This window comes from Micropterus salmoides, unplaced genomic scaffold (genome assembly GCF_014851395.1).
Source record: "Micropterus salmoides isolate LMB-PRFRI ecotype aquatic unplaced genomic scaffold, ASM1485139v1 Ms_hic_scaffold_1, whole genome shotgun sequence".
NCBI lineage: Eukaryota > Metazoa > Chordata > Actinopteri > Centrarchiformes > Centrarchidae > Micropterus > Micropterus salmoides.
Window position 1 is genome coordinate 32,299,079 of NW_024040040.1, and position 23,530 is coordinate 32,322,608.

At 39.5% G+C, this 23,530-nt stretch overlaps 1 protein-coding gene across 5 annotated transcripts in view; it reads right to left on the reverse strand.

Annotated features, from left to right (window-relative positions):
• The window catches only part of LOC119906686 (partitioning defective 3 homolog), a 349,822-nt gene that overhangs the window by 210,350 nt on the left and 115,942 nt on the right, over positions 1–23,530 (reverse strand). For all 5 annotated transcript variants that reach the window (XM_038724012.1, XM_038724004.1, XM_038723995.1 and 2 more), the window contains exon 4: positions 467–651. In XM_038724012.1, the coding sequence (XP_038579940.1) occupies positions 467–651 (185 nt within the window). The remainder of the gene's footprint in view (positions 1–466; positions 652–23,530) is intronic.

The following is a 23,530-nucleotide window of genomic DNA, read 5'->3' on the forward strand; positions in this document are numbered from 1 at the left end:
TCTATGCCACTGCTGCATATCTGCAAGCAGGGCAGCACAGGTTTCATATTTAACTGTTGTTTCTTTGATTTGGGGTGCAGAGGAGAGAAGGAATGAAAATGAGGGAAGAAAGCAGTGAGGAATTTAAAAACAGAAAGACTGCTGGAGTTTGGAAGATTTCAGAGCACATCTCTCTGACATTATAATTGATTCAATACCAGTACATCAGCAGCACTGCGGAGAATGACTTCTGGGTGAGTTTTAGTTTTAATACGTCTTGACAGTGGTGTAATACAGAATGAATGCAATCTTTTGTAAGTTCTGTTCAGTTTTCACACCTTTTTAGATTCACATAAACCTTTATGAGATAAATAGCATTTCATGGTATGTAGTGTTTTTTTAGGTATTTCTCGTGATAGTAGTCAAAAGTCAAGTTTGACACACATTTTAAATTACCAATGCATCACTGACCAGATTTACATGTTACCTTTTGTTCCAGGCTGCCGGTTTCAGTGCTTGTGTTTGGTTTGTGGTTGTACTTTTGGAAGCCAGCAGTTGTGGACCAGCGAGTTGGGTTTTTTCTGGACGGTTCCTCTGGACCAACCGGGACTTCGCCCGGAGCAATGTCAGCCAGGGAGGGATCACTGTTGCGACGGACATGGAGAGGCATGTCTGTGGAAGGTACGAAGGGAAAAAGGGGGGGGGGGGGGGGGGGGAATAGAGAGTTACAGCAACATCAAACCACTTGCAGCTTTTTCCATGTATTGAGCAGATCACTTTTCACCCGTCCAACATTGGCACAGTCTGTTAGCTGTAAGACCCCTACAGTACCTCTTTGACTACACTACACAGCAGCTCAGACATGTGAAGTTGCGATTATACATACTGTTTCCTTAAAGTCTATCGACCCCATAAAGAAACATTGTACAACTGAACTATGATAGGCTTGGTTTGGCTTGAGTCCTGCTATAGTGAAATAAATATACTGTAGATATATTTTTAGCTGGAAAATGACCCAGACAGCTATAAAAAATGTAAATATGAGAAACAATGATGTATGTGAAACATTATCCAACCCCTTACTCAGCCTAATCACCCTCAAAAATAACATCATAATTGCAGCAAAATTGCTCATATATTTGTGACTCTCAAGATAAGGATCGTTCTTATAAACTGCACTACTGACTGAAGCCGATTCTGGAATATTTCCCAGGGTTGAAACAGGGTCTCACAACCAAAATACCCCAGCCATCACACATCTACAAGAAGCTGCACAGGAAGCACTGGTCGATGTTGCAGCTGCCACATTGACCAATCTATAAACTAAAACTTTTAATATAGTATATAATATACTATAGTACAAAGTTCTCATATTTAATCAGCACTGCCAAAACAAGTAGAGGGAATGAAGTTGCTCCAACTTCACACTCCAGTTAAAACATTCAATGAGAAATCTAGCTGATGTCTAGTATATCCATGAGCTGTGGTGTGAATCATCTGGGTTTTCCCAAACGGCCATATGGATTTGTTTTTGACGTTCTAGCAGCCTGCACGTTACAGCCATAATTATGCAAATAGTTGGGTAACCACCTGTCAGCCTTCGGCGGATCATTGCAGCGAGCATATGCCGGTGCTAAGCTTCCATCTGATACACCAGAGACATGTTTTAGTGGTGGAAGCAACGCATTTTTAATCACGGCTTACGCTGTGCCGCAACTCGTGCGTATTTAATATTGTGACAAGACTGTGGAGCTTTGAATGCTACTCTAAGTGTTTCTTGTGACCGCCTGCAGGGTAGCCAGGGAATGAAGACAGCATAATCATGAGGCTGATTCACAAAAATAAAGGTGAGATAGACATGTGTTTGTCAGTGCCTTTATTCTCCAGACAGAAAAAATAACACCCTTGCTTTCCAATATTCAACGCCATATATAACACTAATCTTTTCAAGAAGCATCTCACTTAACCTCAGTGACTCACATGTCCTTCACCTGTAATATGCTCACATCATAAAACATCCCTGCCATCTCTCTTCTTTGTGTTCAGTTTATAACTAAATTTAAAAATGTATTTGCTTGTCTGCAATTAAATTGAGTAAAATGAATAAGCTTCATAAACTAAATTATAGTTAAGTTTTTACTTACTTATTATTCTAAATAACACATTCTATATCATTACTGTTTGTGATAGCCAATACAGTTGAATTTGGTGGTAAAAATGACCCCTTGGAGGTCCAAAGAGGTATCCACCGTACATCCATCCACCCACCCAGACCTCCTTCCTGCGTGGTCTCTAAAATAATTTCACTTGACTTCCTCCTTCGCTCCCATCACAAATACTATGGCTTCTAAAGGGACATTTGGGAAGACAGTCTCTGGGACAGGGTAAGACACAGAACAGCACTCAGCAATCCACAGTCAGGAATCAGTAACATTACAGCACGGCAGCTTTTTATATCACAGAACCTTACACTACACTGTTAAATTACTGATATTTTGCATTCATTTAATGGTGATCAAATCACATTTGCCATAGAGTGTAATCTATGTAGGTATCTATTCTTACACATCAACCCTTCTTATTGTTGACAACTTTAGTGTTGGGTTTGACAACGTTTCAGTCTCACTTCCAAAGCTCTCAGTATGGCTGATGCCATGGCAGAAACATTTGCACAGTTATCCTGCTTTCAAAATGATCTGTTGTCACAGCATGTCCCGCAGCACAGCACAGCCCCCTCCTTTCAATAAGAGCAGGAGGGCTCTGGCAGGGAGACTTATGCAAATTACTATATGATGACATCTGGAAACTTCTAGGAACATTCTCAGCAACCAAAAAGTGAAGTTGGCAACAGGGGTTTCAAACTACTTTTTCTATGTGCCTTGAGTTAATAAAATTCTATTTCTCATGAGGGAATCATTGCTGCAAGTCAAGTTCTCATGCAGTAAGTAACAGGTAGCTTGTAAAACCGCACTTTCAAAGTAGCTTTCCCAACACTGTTAAAAGTTTGATCTTCCTCTTTGCAAAACATCTCTGCTGACATAGACCATGCCAACAAAACTCACCAGTAGCTTTTAATACATTCCGTATTCCTCTGTAACAAATGTGTTTCATTTATTTTGGACGTTGTCTGTAGGCGTTCTCAGAGGTCGGGAATTGAGAAAAGAAACCACAGATAGCCGCCAGACAGCCAGTCATTGTGTGTTTACTCTTAAATTAGGTTGAAGATCCAATAATGCCATTTAATAGACTTTGCCCCCTCTTGGTAACGGCTGGTTCACGTCCAGTTCAGGGCTCTAATGACGTTCACCTCAGTCTGTGGGGGTAATTAATGTCAAGTATTATCCTACATGACAGGCTTAGAGATGACACACACACACACACACACACACACACACACACACACACAGTGAGATCCACAGAGACAGGGGAAAATTTAGAGGAAAAACGGGGATTAAATGACACAAAGCAAGGGATAAAACACAGATGCTCTGAGATTGTATAAATATGAAACATCACCTCAAATCCACACACTGTGTTTCTACCTCAGAACGAGGTGTTTTTATGTAAGACTTTTTAATAAAGCTTTGTTTGTTCTGCATCTGTATGCACGTGGATAGAGAGTTACTTGATGCAGATTAAAAGCCTTGGTGTATTTCCCAGAATACCTCAAGGCTCAGCTCTTACTGGATGTCTATCAGGGTCTTTTTAAACCATGACAACATCGATCTTGCTTTATTTGTCGTGATTATTTCCAGACGTATGTTCCATTGTTGGGAACTAATCATTTATTTGTATCATTTGAAAATCATGCTTACGAGCATTCACATCAAATAACTAAATTTTATTAAAATGCTGTAGATAAAGAATTTGGGAAAGCCTGAGTCTGAATGTGAAAATTTCTATAAGACACTCAGAGGTAAATCATGTGTTAATACATTAAGATGAAGATCTAGGTTAGGCAAATCGTTTTCCAATTTCATCAGATCATCTATTCTTACACATCAACTAATAACATCTGGCTGTTTTATGATACCACTGGGGTCTAGATATTGACAAGAATGGCATGTTCCCATTTGAGCCTTTCTCTTTAATAAAATGCTGATCTATCACAGGTACAAATCCTTAGAGATTAACATATAATAAATAAGACTGTTGTTAAGGAGTGTGCACACTGTTTGGAAGGTCACCATATGAAGATTGTCTCCCTCCCTCTTCTCCCTGACCAATTTTGCTTTACTTAATTTGTGATGGGATTATCCTGGCAGTCCAAAGGGTTTGGTTGGTCCCACGTTTAATATCCAGCATCGATCCAGGCTGAAGAGGGAGCGAAGACCATTGGGGGGGGGGGGGGCTAATAAAACGAGGACCTAATCTAGCCCCTGTAGTGAGGGATTATGGCCAGGGCACAGGGTCACCGAGATGTACACACCACAATTCACCACAGGCAGAGGTCAGACTCTCCAGGGGCTAGTACCTCGTTTTGCTTTGTCCTTTATTTATCTTTCACACTCACTTTGTTTGAAGGAGAAAAATATTAGCTTATGTGAATCGCCGTGAATAAGATTGCCATATATACACAGCACAAAAGTCAATATTAAACTCATTTAGTTTAGTATTAGACTGAAGAAACTTAAACGATCTAATTGCTGTAAGGTTATGGACCTACTGGTTTTTACTAGTTTTATGACCAGAGGAACCTGCAGCACAATTTGGAATGGGAAGGAATAATTTTTTAGCAGCGGTGGCAGACCTTGCTTCAATTACAAACAACGTATGTGCCCTCTCCATTGGCAAAACACAAGCCATCATAAATGTTAAGAACAGCACCCAGTTGTAAAAACAGACTCAGTACTGTGAAGTTGAGGATCTTTAAATGTTCATCCATATGACATCTTTAGTTCTTGCATCACAACAAGTCAAATGACATTTCAGTTTTTTTTAACAAATATTAGAAAAGTCTGTTTATAATATATGTAATAATCAATTGCAATGTCCAAACTGTAAAACCATATGACACAAGTGACAGCACAGTCAATGGTGTTGGTCCAGTCAGGAGAAGGAAGGGTTTGTGATGTCGATAAACTGTCAGTAAAAGTTCAGCCTGAATATTACTTGCTTCAATTATGACCTACAGCGAGAGTCCTCTTTACTTGCATAATGAAAACAAATTCATAAATGATTTGGGTTGACTATAATATCAACCAGCTATAGAAATGTTCAGTGAACTCAGTATTGTAAGGACATTTCAGTATTCATTGAGATAGTGACATCCCACAGGATCTCACCTTGCAAAGCCAGACCACAACTCACAAAATGTGTTGTGACAATTTATGCCTGACCAGGTATGTCTCTTACCAATCAACAAATGTTTTAACAATGATTTGACTCACATGTCTTTCAATACCCACACCATGCAAATTTAGTATTTGCATGGCATATTTTGACCAAATATTCATTAGGACACTAATTTTGGAGAAAAGCTTAACACTATCCATGTCTTTCCAGAATATCCAAAGCCAACACCAATGACAACCCACCAATTGGTGCATTGGTCTAAATCTGGAGTAGAGAGGGTTTATGTTGAACCCTGTGAAACAGGAGATAACTGTCAGTCATCAATTGTCAAGTCCGCTTTATAACGTCCATCTCAAGCATATGCCTAGTCACACAAAACATTAGGAAATGGAAGATGCCCGATGGTCCTCTTGATGAATGAGGAAGTGCTGAAGGACACCTACTTATGGTGTTTGATGCTTTTGTCTTGTTCTTGTGTATTTGCAGATCCAGATACTACATTAAATGAAATGGACTTTTCTCCTCTGTGATGATCACAAGTGACATGCTTCACATACACATTCAACTGCCTGTTGTGAGAAGTGAGGAAGCCATGAACGGCACAATGGTCCGTGTACTTGGCGGCCAAAGGATTTTCATTTTGAAATGAAGAAAACAAAATCGAAAAACGGCTCGTTTCCCAATTACCATTAGTAAATAAGGAAACAAAAAACCGAAAACAATCCGTTTTTCGCTTTTTGTTTTGATATTAAAACAATCTTGTTACCGATTGTCTTTGATGTGTTTATAGATGGAAATCAGAGATTTAAATATGTGTGTAAATCTTATTCCTCAATTTTGCATTGTTTTTTTTGTTTTTGTTTGGCGTTGTTCGAAGTAATGTTCGAAGATGGACTACAACAAGCGCATTTTGACCTGTGCATTCTTGCCGTGTTGTTTTAATTCAGGCGATCTAAAGGTGGAAAACACGGTGGAAAATATTATTTAATTACCAAGGTTGCAAAAATGGTGTACCTGAGTATCGGTTAAACGACAATAAATCTAAATTGCAAACAAAGCAAACAACATCAAATCCATGCTAATCTATATTTATCAACATGAATCCCAATTATTGTAGGTATATAATACATTACATTTACTCAAGAGGCCATATGTGACTGAAGTAAAATTAATGATGGATATTGCAAAAGGCTGGCAATACATTGGCCAAAAATAACTAATTTAAACTGGGCATATAACGTTAGCCTACACATTTCAACATTATCCTAACTTTGATCATTTGACAAGACTAGTAACATAGCTGGTTTCAGTTATTGTTGACAGTTCAAAACATTTGCATATTAACAAGTCATGGCACATGAGAGAATAGAGGCTTAATAGTCAATGGTAACTTAAATGTTGATTTGCGTCCTTTATCTGTCATGGTCGATGGATTTCTTTTTTTTTTTTATTGTGGGAAATTCAAAAAGGCCCTACAACACTTTGTGGCATATTTCAACAATCCGAAAAATAAAATAGTGTTGAAACAGTATTTGATTACAGCAAAGCCAAAAGAAAACAAATGTTTTTTGGACAAATATGCAAGTGTTGTTACAGAAAACAGAAAAAGTGCGATGTCTTGTGGGTATATAGCCGCTGCGTTGTTTGGAATGATACGGTCCACAGACGTACAAAATCAGTGCGTCCAGAGGTGTTTTATATATTAGCTGACCCAAACCTTTAATAATTAGCTGATTTGTTAACCTACACAAGCAACCTATTAAGAGAAAATTTCTGCAGTTTAAAAGAAGTTGCAAGGTGTAAAAATGTCAAAAACCTTTTCCACTGATAAACCACAGAACCACAGAAGCACACCTCTAAACACTATGTACTTTTCCCATAGTCATCTCTCTAATTGGTCATAAACTACACCAACCTGCAGTATACAGTTACATCTACCTCACCTCACTTTCCTACTGTGTCTCTAATAAAGCAGCAAAATCTTCTTCCAACTTAGTGGTAAAGGAGATGGGGGTCAGCTCTAATGTATTAGCTGTGGAATTTTCCAATCACTGAAATGGCATAAGGTAAAGAGAGAAGGTCCTTACTATACCTGGAGAGGAGGGAGTGGCCCTTCCTCCTGACTGGCTGCCAACTCAAGGTACTGGAGCTAATGTCTCAGCATACTGATAAGGTTACAGAGGACATACTAAAGAGGGACTGTGAATCTGTATGTGTGTTTGTGCTTTTTCTCTCACATTTTTATTGATGACCAAATGACCTCACAGGGATTGAAAAACTTGCAGAATACTGTGAGTCAATTTTGCCACTCCTCTCTACTACAAGGGATTATATTAGAGTTAGACCAAAGATTTGTTAGTTTTAGGCATATTCACAGGAATTTATGAAAGTATAGCTGAGGGTTTTTTTCTACTTAATGCCAAGATTATAGTTAAGAATCGGGTTTGGTTAGCAAAAGTGACTTGTATGTACACAACTACAAACAAATGCAGAGGACTCATGGATCACTTAACATTTTATGTTGTCTTGTTTTACTTGAATTAGTGTCCAGCACTGAAAAAATCAAACCAAGTGAGACACTTTTAACACTATTTAAAAAACATCAGGTTTTAGAGTTGGCCACTGGAGGATTACTCCAACATTTAACAATCATAGGTGAAATCTGCTGTACAAGAGTAAGCTACATTCTTCCTCTACATGCAAAATAACTAAGAATTCAGTGTTGTCGCGACTCATGCTTTTCCTTTATTTAAACATCATTTGCTCCAATATCACTGATTTCATTGACACCTGAAAGCAACAAGTAGGAGAATGTGCTCTTGAGCTCATCAAAATGTCTAAGAAAATCAAGAAATCTTTACCTCAAATGGTAAATAAATCGCATAGGGCTCAAAACTACTATTTCACTAGTCTGTGGTTTGAAACTTTCAAGCATGGTGTTGCAGCATGTATTTGTCATCGGCTGTCAAAGCTGCTATGGCAACAGAAATTGAGGTGTGACCACAAATGCAACATGCTTGGGAGTTTGACACAACGAGCAGTGCTACAGCATTTATTTTTTCCTGTGGATTTACCCCATACTACCAATATGAGAGGTGGGTTGAAGAAAAGTAGGTACAATAATAAATTACAACAAAATTAATTAATGTCTTAATGTATCCAATTTTCCTGTACACTGAGTTGTGGGTTAGAGGTTATGGAATAAATAAAGTAAGGTCTATACCAGTAGTCAAAAACAAATATGCGCATACAGTTATAATAGGCACTATCTGTTGACCAGGGATGAAGTCTATCTGGTGGGTGAACTGGGTATTTTCCCTTGTGGCCTTTTGGCCCTTGCATACTCTGAGTCCATTCTTTCACATCGACCTGATTTAAATATAAATGCCAAGCGACCATGGCTTCATGAAATGTCTAAAAGCTATTTTTTCCAGCGCTACTTTGAATACTTCAAGCCTGGGCCAATTCAATGTCTGAATAAATTATGGCACTGAGCCATTTTAACTTCTCTTCTCCAACCACCGACTACATATTGATGTCCCTTGTGTGCAGCGAGGGGGATTTCCACTGAATAGACTGACCTGAATCATCCACATGTGGACAAAAAGTTCCATAATTGAGGAGAGCAAGGCAGTTGTGGAGTGGTGGGAACAAATACTATGGAGAAGGAGCTGAAATATGTATAAGACTTAAATAGGACGCTGGTCAACAGAATGCCAAACGGGGTCAAGATCACCAGTCAGAGCGCTTCTGTGAAGTATGAAGCAAACTCTAATCTGATGCAATGTCAAAGAGTGAGATCAGACAAACTTTGAATAAACATCAACTGTTGACTTTTACCATAAGCGGAAGATGAAATCCAAAAGATGCATGGATGGAAAAGCACTTTAAAGCAAAGGGGCATTTATGAAAAGAAAAACCTACTTGGCTTTAGACCGAAGTTCTTAAATGTTGTGTTTGTGTGTCTGTCTCACTACACTGAAAACCATAACCATTAACTGTCACTGAAAATATCGACGGTGGTGATTCGCTTTCTAATTATCTCAAACATTGCCGGCGTCTTGTAAGTGAAAGAAATTGCATTAGCAAACTGTATTAAAATGCCACAAGTCTGTCTTGGGAAACAAAAAAAACCCTAACCCATCATTCACTTTCTTTAGGTTATAAAAAAAACACTCACATGTTTGTCTACTTTCTATTTACCAGTGCACCCCCCAGATGATACACACACAAAAGGACGTTTGTAAAGAAATCAAAACAAGCCCGAGCTTTGTCCACCATACTGTTCATATAGCAGCCTTTTGTTACTGGCCTTAAATGTCACTTCACTTGCTGCATAACCTCTGTAGGAAAGAATCTCCACCTCTTTTGATGGTTAATAGAAGTGATACATTTCTGTGCCAGAACTACATCAGGGTCATCTTTTGAAAAATGAACTGTGAGTCTAAGCCTCTGCAGTTATTGTGATCACTTCAATCTTCTTTGGTCTTATTTGGCATGGAGTGTCAAGCTGAAAGTGCTCACAATGGCAAAGACATGAAGTGTCAAATCGGTAACATTTAGAAGAACTATCTCTAATTTATGTTTTATAATGTTTAATTTGATTTTTTTTTTTTTACCATTAAATAGGGATGTAAACAGGAAGTTAATATGAAATATACAAACTTAATATGTCAGTCATATTAGTTTTGGTGTTGGATATGAAGTCCCCTAACAGTCCGTGAGTCGAACACTGCAGCAGGAGAGCTGTAAACCCACAGGGCTGCTGAGTCAACCATCCTGTTTTTCATTTTGAACAAGAAATAGAGAGATAATATATATATAGATATAATAATAGAGAGACGGATTCCTTTCTCCTGACAGAAAGACAATACAGAGTATTTACTAGAAAGAAAGAGGAGAGGATGTCAGCCTTCCTCAAGTCCTCGGAGATGAGGCCTCCAGCAGCAGACACCTAGACACTTGAACAACAATAACACAAGTGTGTGTGTGTGTGTGTGTGTGTGTGTGTGTTGTTTGTGTGTGTGTGTGTAGGTGCTGCTCTCAGACTGTTTCCCCAGACGAAGATCTTGGAGAGGAGGGGAGGGAGTGGAGTTCACTCCCCAAATCAAACCTGACTCATCTAGGTCGAGGCGCTACTCACGCTGAGACCCCAGAGAGCAACACAACTAGCATTTATGCGTGTGTATGTGTTTATGTGTTTGCATATCCGTACATATGAATCACTGCAAACGTGCCTTTACATGCACATGCTTCCTCTCATTCTCTCATTTCTCTGGGCTGTTGAACAATTAATAAACATTTGGGTTCAGGAAATCCTGATCTCAGGCAAGAGAAATTTCACTTGCCCAGAAAAGTTTTGAAAACATTCAGCCAAACTACTGGTTTAAATTTAAGTATACTCCGATAAAATTTCCTGCTGTGTACACATATTGTTTTTTCCTATTTTTCCATTTACCATCGCAAATGTAGAACAATGAATTATTATTAGTTTAACGCTTTATCCACGCCCCCAAAATAGAGTTATCTAGTAAAAATGATAATCAAAAATGGGTTCAGCAGCAGCATTGCAATAGCCCACTCTATCCCGACTTAGACCAGACTCATGGAGACTCCCCTCCACACCCAGGCCTCCAGGGAGTTGCTAATCAGCAAACCAAACAACTCTCAGTCAGCCAGAAACAGGTTCGCAGCAGCACCTACATGTAAACACCATTATGTGTGTTTCTCCATTACGGCTGGTCTGGAGGTACAGGCTCTCTGAGAAAAGGGGCCATAAATCTCACTCAGCCTGATATGTGGCCAAGTCGCTCATGATTAAAAACACCGATCTGAACATGTCATGAGCCAGCCAGGAGTGAAGCCAGAGGCACAGCCAAAGCTATAAGGCTTGATCCATTTTAAAATTCAGTTTGGTTGGCCAAAGAAATTTTGACTTCCGTAGTAAATATGAAAAACCTGCCACTGCTGAGATGAATAAAGACTTCTCTCAACCCGAACCTCGCCTCAACCTTGAAACGTCATTCCAGTCATGGAGACTCCCAGTGTCAGATATTACTTTAGTCAACTTCTGGGCTGTCAGTCTGTAAATTCTGCAATGAAGCCTGCCTCACTCTGCTTTAAAAAGCTACTCAGCCACCCTAAACAGTTTTATTGATATGGCTTTCACGGGTGCTCCTGAGTGTCCCATTGTATTTTGAAGAGGTTTTTGCAGCCATATAAAACAGAACATTTTAAGGGAGCAACACTGAATACATGAAAACTGAACACAACAAGCACAACATGTTGTCCATAACTAGCTGCAATACACAACTGTGTGTCTTGGCCTTGAGGTGTAATATGCTTAGGTGTGTTTCACACAGAAGATTTCTGATCTGTGTGAGTGTGTGTACAGCACACATTAAAAGAATACTCCACAGAGTTAGCATTGTACTTCTTTAACATAGTCAGTCTCACAGTGCACTGTAAAAAAATAAAATAAAAAAAAGGAAAAGGATCAAAACTGCTGCAGCAGAACTGGAGATATTTAGATTTTTTTCCCATGTATTCCTTTTTCTTGTCAAAACCCAGTCTTTATTACCCACAATGCAACTCGACCACTGTCAATTTGGTCGGAGATGCAGGTGTGTTATACTAGTAGCAGCTTAAGTAGCCTCTAGCCTCGAGCTTAAAGTAGAGATGAGGAGCGGGCTACAGAGGTCTGGTAAGTTCCACACCCCCAGATTTGTTAAATTTAAAACTTTTAGTCCTCACGCGCATCTGATACGGCCTCAAGTGACATCACTTGAGGCAATTTATCAGATTTAATGGAGCTCCCTCTGGAGACACAAAAGGATTTATGCAACTTTTTTCACATAAGCGGTTTAAGACATGTAAACAGGGTTTGATGTGTGAAATCGGTTCAGACATTTACTGTAAGTACAAATGGTTAGAACTTGCAGCAAACTGACAAAATCCCATACATGACACGCAGAATGTGTAACATGCAACAAGATCATTACCGAGACCAGCTATTATCAGCCACTACACAAGATTCTCCACAGTCAGCAACCATGTCTTTGCAGAAAAGCTGCTAGATCACTTCATGGCAAACAAAGAATTTGCTTCTTCTATCTCTAAACAGGCATAAATGGTCACAGATTGAATTGTCACAGCCGATGAGTGAGCGGAATCTGGAGGCTGATGAGTGAGTAAATTAATTTCAGTTTCTGGCAGGTCAGACAGCATGGAGCCCATTCCACTGCAGTTTCCAGACAGCACGTACACAAAATCCATATCGCAAACATTTCAGACGTGAAAACAACTTCTTCCTCTGCTCTAAAAAAAAACATCCGCACCAACTGTTCTTTTCAGCAAAGATGACAAATGCAAACTTCCACCAGATTCCTCAACTTTTTCTGAACCCTTTGATGATTTATTGGGAAAACCAGAAAGTTATTTGGTGTGTGAGATGAAAGGAGTGCCGAGGGAGGAGTGATATGGCCACTGGTGTGAGGCCTGTGTTGTTCAATGGACGGAGACGTTTCTGGTTAAAAGCTGCCTGCTTGGGAGCCGCCACTGAGTACATATGCTAATCTGGAAACAGCTCTCACACACAAATCCATTTCTTATCAGATTCACACACATAACAGCATGTATGTAGTTTACATGCAAAGACTCAAAGCATTTCGGAGAGGCGTTCTTTCCATAACGCAGAGTAGAGCGACAAAGGCAGAAACAGAAGAAACAAAACTCTGCTCTGCACTATGGGAAGACCTTCTATTAGGACTGTTTTAGAAAAAGCAAATACAGGATTCCAAGAAACAGATGGTGTTGTGATGTGCAGACTCTGTGTTTTGGATATGCATCACTCTGATCAGTCACGCAGTATTATGAAAGCACATGAGGTTTTCATAGAGATTTGAGGAAGGGGATGGAAGAGGACTTTTTTTTAGGTAGGTATGTAAAGCACCCATGGAAGCAATAACACATGTAATTGGGCAACAAGGTGGCATACTGTGCAGGAAAACTTTTCCTCTGTCTAACTGATAACACTCCTAAAGTAATGCTCGGAAAGTGGGAGAAAGTGGTGGTTTTATGAGAATTATATGTGAGTGACGGGGTAGTTGAGAGGTTGCTTTGTGTAGCACTTCAACATCAACAAATCCTTACTACAGTACACTGCTTTTTCCATGACTAGGTTGGATTTCACAGTGAATTAACTGCATTGTGTCATGGCACCAAAAAGAAAATGCTTCACATCTCAAAATAGGATATGGGTGATGGTCTTTCAGCGCAAGCATGGCTTAAGTTTCTTGCAGTTATGGACCGAGGTTCAAAGTTTGAATTGCTCACGGTAATGGCACGACTTGACCCCACAGTCAGAATGATGAAATATGCAAGTAATTTTTCAGCTATGCAACAGAAAGAGTTTCTTCATTCACAGTTGTCTGGACATGCACATATTTCCATTTAGCAAACATTGAGAAATGTATACAGCTCACTCTAAATTGTGCCGTCATGCTGAGATGGAAGCTAACTATGGCCCAGATTAGTCTCAGTTCAAAGTGTCACAGCCAAAGTTTAGGTGTATCTGTTGTAAGCAGTTATCCCTTTGCATCTAAATGAACAGTATGATAAGTACTCGTTTGACTGGTCAGAAACTGTGGCCATCTATCTGTAGGGGAAACAATCAGAAAAAATCTTTTTTTTTTTTTCCTCTCAGGAGTTACTTTAGGGGAGTGAGGAAAGAAAACAAATGAACAGAGGCAAAAGAGGAAATGTTGTCTCCTGCAAATTATGTTTATATACTACTAAATTGTTTTCCCAATTACATCGGCGTGTCAGACATAATTGCTGTCTGAATTATGTTCACAGGCAATGGTTTTTTTTCCGAATGAATGACATTCGTACTGCACCAAAGTCACAGGGAGGTTGTCACGGTGAGTGGTGGGTGGTGGGTGCAAGAGCTTGATACAGGTGTACAGGGTTTACTTGTGTGGTCTGGTTTAGGCAACAAAAGCACTTTGGTTAAAATAAATGAAAGACTGCGTTTTACCTTGATCAAGTTCTGCCAGTGCCTAGACAGAACCATATGAAAATTGAATAATGTTGTAGTTGTAGCTAGGACACAGAGTGGAAATAAGACAGAAATGAAAGAGTTGTTAGCTCACTGCATAATAGTATACTGTATACTACTTCAGTCCCACATTTTATAATGTAAGACATTTACAACAAACATTTAAATGTTAAGTAAACTCATTCATCCGTAATTCCTGATACACTTTCTTCAGACAAAGCCTTCTAATAAAGTTACAGGAAAGGGAAGGTAAAATAATGCAACTAGTGTCTGAATCAAGAACTATTCACCTAGGTGTGAACTTGCTGACAGGGTAACCAGTCTCCATTTGAAGCGTGGTTCATGTCTTTACCATGCCTTTAAATGAGGGGCAACCAGATTTAAGCTGGGGACATCCTGATCTGCAGTCAAATGCTCCACCACTGAGTTCTACCCCCTGACACCATTCCCAGGCCTCACTATTAAGATACTATGAATCAGGTAGTTGTGGGTTTGATCTCTGCTATTTGACTAAATTCCCCATGACAAAGACAATTTGGAACAGCAGGCTTTAGGAAGTGGGCAGGAAACCCAACCGCTCTTGTCAACCTGCGTCTGCTCTGCTAAAATAAGACAGTAAAAACCAAACCAACTCCAGGGTGTTTTCCTGTAGCTGAGAAATCCATGTAGAGGGTTGAAAATGAAAGGAGACTTTCCCTGTGGATATCAATAAAGTGTTTTTACTGTTAATACGAATGTGATGCCATGACAAAAACAAAAATCTGCAACTGATCAAAGAAAATGGAAGAAAGACTTCTCACACAAGTTTTCTGCAGTGGGGGAGTTAGTAATGTTTTCTCTTTTCATCCATGTGTTTCTGCTGCTTCCTGGTGAATGAGAGCATATCAACACATATTAATAATTTATAGTTCACATCCATTGCCAATAGATAGGGAGCAGTTTTTCCTCTTATCCAAACATTCCAGAGCCAAAACTTCAGTCCAATATACCAACATGTGGTTTCTAAACATTTGCACGGGTAGCATAAAGGAAGTCTGTTGGAGTAGCCACTGCAGATTGTCAAATTAATTTGGCCTTAATGTTCAAATGGCTGGCAGAAACCACTCCATAAGAAAACACAGTGAATCAAGCAGAGTATGCGAAAATGTTTTGCTTTGATCAAAGCTGTGATTGTGAGCCAAAGTAAGTACTCCTAAAGTGAACATGTCTGTGGGAAGATGGGAATGTGGTAGGGGAGTGTTCTGGGATTTCCACAGCTCTTTGGGTGGATTGTATCTTTGCGGATCTGATGAAAAACAGGAGGAGGGAGAGGGGAATGGCAGACCTACTGTAGCTGTGGCCGAAAGGATGCGGCTATTTATCTCTCTCATAAGCAGGCCAGGATCTGTTTCATCATTTTTTGCGTACACTTCACAAATATTTATTGCGTTGTCTTAGTTCCTAACTCCACGGGTTTTACTGCATTGTGTGTTACTGTGCAATCATCTGTGTCCAGTAAAATTGCCTGTTTTGTTATTTTATCTAGCACGCTCAGTGGGATCATTTCGATGCAATACCAGTGTAAATCAACTTGTTTCAATAATTTTCTTGAAATTATTTGTTTCACGAGAGTTAGTAGAGATATTTTTTTTTATAACTGGATAGGAGTCTACACTATATTACTTTGTTAGGATGGACCATTTCTGCGGCATGTCCACATTTGTGTATTTGTGGGTGTGTGTCTATGTGCCCATTTGCACATGCACTTTTAATAATTAAAGGAATTAACCTGCTCTGTCTGTATGCATGCACACAACAATACTCCCATGTTGGTTGCGTGTGTGCATTGGCATGTGTGCATAAATACCTGTCTGCCTGCATTAGGTGTCTATAAACATACATGTTTCCAACCAAATGCGGCTGCCAGCGTGTGCCTGCAAATGCCTCTGAGTGCTTCCCTCACATGTGCTTTGAAGCACACAAACTCCCTGTGGAAGACAATGAAACAGACCGGAGTGGGCGAGGGTGGAGGCCTCTTTCAAAGGGACTAATGAAGTGGGTGGAGGAGTCAAGGGGTTATTTGCAGGTCCACTGGGACGAAGAGCCTTGAGACAAAGACATGCTAAACACCTCCAACCCTTTGTGGACTTAATGTGCTGAGACCAGAAGGCATTGCCCTTGGCCAGTTTGATCCTCTTATGACATGTTCACAATGAAAATGAACCACACATGTTCTCACTGACTAATGAGAGAGACAGAGAGATATACACAAGGATTTTGAGTTTAAACCTATTTTTGCTTTAGAGTTGCCATACATTCATATTTAAATCAATACATTGGAATATTTTTAATTTGAATAAACAGACAAGCACAACTAAGTATGCTAATTATACTGAGGCATAATCATTCTGTGTGTGTGTTCCAGTGATGCCTTCTTAGATAAACAGCCTAAACAATTTTTCCTCTTTTCTTAAATTTGTTCTGTTTGAATGTTCCACATTTCTGTTTATCTAAAGAAATACTGCAAGTTCACCACGCATATTAATGGATACTACTGATGTGCAGTGAACAGTGTATGTTTACCTGCATTTAACAAACCTGCTTCTGATAAATAAAGTGCTGACTGAAACTACAAACAAGATTATTGGTTGTTGTCCTTGCTCAAATGGAAGGAGACTAAAAAGCAAGTGAAAGTGAAAGTGGGAGAGAAATACAAGACCAGAGAATCATTCTAATTTTAATGATTGTCTTTCTGTGAATTTACAAAGCAGCTTCGGTGGGGGTACCAGTGAACAGATAAAAATCGTTCATTAATGACTCAACCTCCATCCTCTGAGCAGGATTGATCTCAACACTACATAAATATGTTAGCATTTACATAGCGGATAAACAAACATTAAGAGTTCTCTGTGAAATCATAATGAAGATGTCATATGTCAGATAGAAACAGGCAGACACATAATTCAGCTAAATGTCTTGGTATTGAGGTGACACCAGAGTCATAGCGCAAACAAACTCTGGCTCTCTTCCCATGCTCCCTGTCACGGGGTTATGGCCAGCCACCATTTGAGTTTATTTCTGCATGTCAGAAAGTGTAAATTACTTTGTTTCCCAATCAAGACCTCACTGCTCCTGTGTTGCTTTAAGTGTGACACAAGTGACCTGCAGAACTGATCTCAGCCCAGCTCAGGAAATAATAAAGCCGTCAACAAACTCTCACACACACACACACACACACACACACACACACACACAAACAACTCCACATGATTTAGCTGTCTAGCTATGTCTTTATTGGGATCCTGGCAGAAGTAATAATGGGAATTTTACTGGTAGCACATTCCCAGCAGTGCTGAGTGGAGCCTTTTACCACTCCAAGCACTTCACACTTCATTACCAAAACACTGTCTTCACCATTTAACAGTGTCGGCCGTTGCAGTAATTAGCTATAAGAAGCCCTAGATGATATTATGACAGTATGAGCGTTTTTATGACTAATATTCCCAGTGACTGTGAACTAAACGCCCACTCCTCAGCAGTTTAAAGACCCACCCTGGACACTCCCTCTCTCCCCCTCTACAAGTGTGAGAATGATTAAGGGTTGACATAGCTAATAGCCTCTCCACTAAGTCAGGTAGAGGAAGGCAGTTCATAGTCTCACGAGAACCAGTGGGTTTAAAAGTGCTTTCAGCTTGCTAATGATGAGCTTGCTATCCCAACACCGTCACTGCTGAGTGTGTACTCAACTCTGAAGCTACTTTGAGAGGTGTGATGCACAGTTGGAGTGGTTGTGGATCGTTGTTGAAGAAGGGTTGAGTAGATCTATGAAGGGCCATCAACACATCCATCCTCTCGTCTAAATTTCTACACTAGCAAAAACTGGCATTGTGATTCCTTGCCAAGAATATAGTAAATTTATCCTGATAGGTCTATTGGAACAACAGTACTTTGCTTACATAGCCATGTATAGTACAACACAGGGGTATGCTTCAGTGAAAATGTCTTTTTTGTTGTTGTTTAATCCGGGCTAAATAAATCTTCATTTCTTGTTAAGTGGTTGCTGAGATGAACCTGTCATGACAAGTGTGTCATGACAATGGATAGTGCCATGGCACTGCAGAGGAGGAAAGAGAAACCGAATCCTAAAAATAATGAAGCCTGAAGCCAAATATAATAGAGAGAAGGAAAAACGAGAAAATTTAAGCTCCCCAGTTGAGCATCATGGCCGGTTTCTTGGCAAATCTATTGCCTGTTATGACAAAACTCATTGAGGAATGGAGGGTGTTCCTTACATTCATTCTGCTCTGCCATATTGTTTTTGTAGAATCAGCTTTACAGAGTTATGTGGTAGGGGAGGGTGTAGGTACTTCACAGTTAATTTTGTTGCTATGTACTGTAACACCTTCTATGGTGAATGGCTAGTACTGGCACCTATTTTTTTCCACTTCAAGCACTGGCCATGTACAGTCTGTTTTGTGTTTGATGGGAACGCGTGCCTCCCATTTTTTGTGACCGCGCAGACCTGGCGAGGACAGGTCCTAGCGCTACCAGGGCAACAACTGATCTACTACGCATGTGTGGAACGTGTCCGCCAGCTGACAGCAGAAGGTAGTATAAACAGAAGTAGTCGGGTCCACAGCTGTCCGTATCCGCGTGCAATCCCGAGTATAATCGAGGCTTAAGTCTAGCAAGGATTGTGCGACTGCATTGTGACAATTAGACTACACAAAGGTGAAAACAAGCAACTTGGTAACGGACTGACCCAATACAGGGGACGAAATTGATGTTCACTGTTCTTTGTGTCAACAGAGACCGTCTGGCGGGCCGCCATCTTGGTGAGGTCGGCTTCACCGGTAAGTTTCGTTTCTGCCGTCAGACTGAAGTAGAGAAGAAGAGTTTGCTTTGGCGAAGGCGATCTTTATCGGCCTCTGCTGGCGACCCATAGGAGCTACACAGATATCCAGGATATCAATCGATTCATCTCTTCAATACGAAGAGAAAGAGCCCACTTGCAGCCCTGTAGAAAGTTCTGCTTTTGGTCATATATATTGACTGTTTTTATCAATATTTCAATGTTCTGCTTTATGTTATTTGGAATGTGGTTGTATGGAGAGAAATAATGTTTTGAAGATAACTCCCAATAAAAGTGAACATATAAACAGTAAATATGGCCAAAACATGGAAATCCGCCTGAAAAATTGTGTAATAACTGTTGTCAGTTTCTTTTCATCAAATTTACAGTTACAGTTGTAATCCAGGTGTATTAGAAGATATTCGGGTGCATTATAATCTACCTTACGATGGTTTTGATGGCTTATTGCATTAAAACATAACTTTTTTCACCAGGCGAGGATGAAAATATAATTTTTTTCTGTATTTCATCTCCATGTAGTCTGTAATGGTAAAATAAATATGTTAATGTACAATAGATTTATATTCCTTAGCTTCTGACCTTTCAAAGGAGACCAGAATTATGCATCTAGGCCTAATGGTTGAGGAGATATTACTGATTTATTTTGGGTATGTTATTTTAGGCGTTTTTCCTGGAAATAGGTGCCAGGGTCCATGAGGTTTAAAGCTTGATTCCTTTGAGAAACAGCTAAACTTGTCATCGATCAGTACCCACCACTGACAGCCCCATTTAGTTATGTCCACTTACTTCTTCTTTTTAACTGAAATAGCTCTGACAAAGCCGAGTGTGCAGGGATGGGAGCAAGAGAAAAAAAAGTTGCTGTGTCTTTTGAGTTTGAGAAAAACTGTCAAACCATGTCAAAGTTGAAGCTTGGACATAATAATAGTAATAATAAGTATTTCAATTCAAACTAAAATATATAAAAAATTTTGTGGTAAAGAGAAAGGACTAGTGCCACCGGTGGAGGGGATATCTGACAACGACCTTGTACGTGCAAATTGCAACAAATTTGAAATTTAAATCGTCTTAATATAAAATGGAAAGTTGTATAAATGTGGTTAAGTTGTTTTAACTTAAAACTGTGAGTTAGAATAATGTAGAAATGTATGTCGGTTAGACTAATTAAGGGAAGTTTTCTTTCATTGATAAAGTAAAATAATTATTTGTTTTAACTCAAAGTTTGAAGTTGAAACAAGTTATAAAAAGTTCAATAAACATTAAAAAACAATGTCTAGACAACTAGGACACTGTAGTTATATCAACTCTATGAACTTTAATTTGTGAGTTGAAACAAAGACAATCTTTAAGTTGAGTTAACTTGCATTTTCAAGGCAGCAGGTGAACTTGGATTTCCAAGTTAAACTAACTTGAAATGTCTTACAGTGCATATGGCAATGTAGTTCCGGGTTTCGTCCCATGTACTGTAAGTTAAAGCTGAAGTTGTTATAACAAAGTTATGACATTTACCAAGATTCTGAGAACTTTGCTGCAAGGGAAAGGCAGAAGAAGACGACGTGATGTGGGTTAACCATCAGACAACACCAATCAGCAAATGCACGCTGCCACCGTTATCAACGCTCTGATTCTATCTAAGCCCCTAGATCGTACTGCATCACCTGCTCACTGCTGAAGTGAGAGATTGAAGAGGTAGTTCTACACTAGGGAGAGTTAGAGAGAGAGGGCAGATGAGAATGATAAGTATCAGTGCCTGCTATCAGACCTAGCTGCATGTGGTTCCAAACCTAAACCTGGTAGTTTATCTATAATTGGCAATCACTGCCTTTGGAAGTCACCCAAACCCACTGGGAGAGCCCATGGTGGGGGGCAGTCCACTCTTTCAGCCTTAAATCTGAGATGGATATCTTAAAAAGAAAAGATATGCTAAAAGAATACTTCACATTATCTCAGAACAGGTGCCTATGAACTAATGTCCTAATTGAGCAACTTTGTGTTTTTAAAAAGTTTGGTGAGGCATTTTACAATAATACTAAGCTACACATCAGTCACTATGTACACTTACGTTGGGTGTTGTCAGTGTGTCACTGTGCATCCCCTCTTCTGTAGTGACTTTTACATGGCCTTGGATGGCAGTAGGGAGCCTCCTCAGAGGCAGCCCACTAAGCCAAATTGATTAGATGAAGGCCTTCCTCTACAAAAGGTGCACCCCTCTCCACCACCCCCCACCAGGCAATTTCTCTAATGGCCTCACAGCAACCTTGTCACAGCAGAGCTTCAAGGACCAAGGGAGCGGAGATTCAAGGACCACAGGACCGGGTCAGTGAAGGAATGGACAATTTGTCCCCACATTGGACTTCTATTGGGAAAGAAGAGCCAGAAAGCAAGTTTGTCTTGGCTTGAGTTGAAGTTTGTAAAAGTGGTCACAGTGTAAATGGCAAAATAATAAGTCATTTATAGATATTTTTGTTTGATTTGAACATTGGCAGGGGGTCAGTCAAGGAACTATCACTGCAATCACTCTGATCTCCTGTTAGTGTTTTAAAGCCACTCCACATCAATGTCAGTGTAGTTTTAACCTCTGTCAATAGCACTTGACATTCTCCCATTTCCTGATTTTGTATTCTGAGCAATTGCCATCAAGCCTATAAAAACTACCACCAACCATATCTGTAAACTTTTTGAAAATGTCAATCTGAAATTCATACACACTGCACACTGTGTGTGGTCATCTGTGTAGACACGATAAAGGGTTTATACTGCTCTCTCTAGCTCTCTTTTTTCATTCCTCACTTTATATAGAGAGAGTGCAACTCTATGAATGCCATCCAGGGAGATGTGTGGTGTTATCCCCATAATTAAACAAATAATTATGTTAATTTTTATTTTTATTTTTATTATTATTTTTATTTTTTATGTTGTCAGTTGTATTATTTTTCTCTATTCTTCTGTTATTCTTATATAACTTGTATATTTATATATTTCTACTTCTATTTATGTCAGCTGTGTCTGCGTGTAGTATCTTAACACCAAAGCAAATTCCTTTTATGTGTAAAACACTACTTGGCAATAAAGCTCCTTCTGATTCTGATTCTGATAACTGACAGTGTGGCCTTTCAGAATAATTTAAAACTTTTGATTTCAGAACTTGTTCATAACCCAATCCTTAAGCACTGTCTACTCACTGAAGCTCTGAACACTGATCATACCCTTGTGACCTCACCACTGTGTACGTTACAGTGATTTGTACACTCATGACTGAGTGTTAATTACCACTTAAACACCATGCAGTCTACTCTATTCCACTATGTTTGTTCACATGTGGAAGAAGCAGGGAGGAAAAGCCATTATCAGATTACTAGTGGACTTAGTCACTTGGCACAGATGCTCTCTAATATTTTACTTCCATTCATTTCAGCCTTAAATAGGTATTAATCCAACAAGGACTTGTTGCACCATCTCTCTACCTCAGGACCCCATGTCCACATTTAAGAGACTGTCAACAAAGTATTTAAACATAGGGAAACTTTCACAAATGTCAACCTGACTGTAAGAAATATATCATATATCAACTATGGGTCAAATAAAATGACCTCTGTAAAACTCTTTGAGCACCAAAGAACAAAACATTTCATTTCAAAGCTGCAAGCACCATTAAGATGCAGTGTTAATTTAGAGTTTGAGACATTTTCTCTTACTTCTAAAAGATTAGAATTTAGTGGTGAGTAGAGGCAGAGGCAGCTCCAGCTTCCGTATAATTACGGGAAAATTACATTCATTATTGTAATTTACATCTCATCTCCAATCCAATTATTAGCAGTTTGACCTGCACGGCACATGTTAGCATGGAAATCTAAAATGGGCTCCCAACGAGGAGGCAAGGGAGGGGTGGAGTACAAAAAGGCAGCGAGAGGGATAGTTTGGGGCTTTGGGAGTTGTAGGAGGAGAAAAAACAATCAATATGGCTTTAAAAGATGATGATTTTAAACAGCCATTATTCTCTGTCTCAGAGCACAGCTGCCAAGGGCACCGCTGCAACACTTTAATGTCTGATATGCAATATTGCTGCCAGTAATTTGCTCATCTGCATCTCTGAGGGGACCATTGCCTGTCTGTCTTGTTCATCTGCCTGACCGCATATATTTGTTGCCAGTCAGTCTGTCTGTCCATCTATTAAAATTCTTATTTACTACACACATATACAACTTTTAAGGTACTTTTGGAGTGGAAATTGGAATTTGTCAGTGGGGAAGAGTCACTGTGCATTATGTATAGTCTCCAAGGACCAAACATATCCTGTAAACAAGGCAATCTCATTTTTATCTTGTTGGTAACACTACACTTATGTAAAC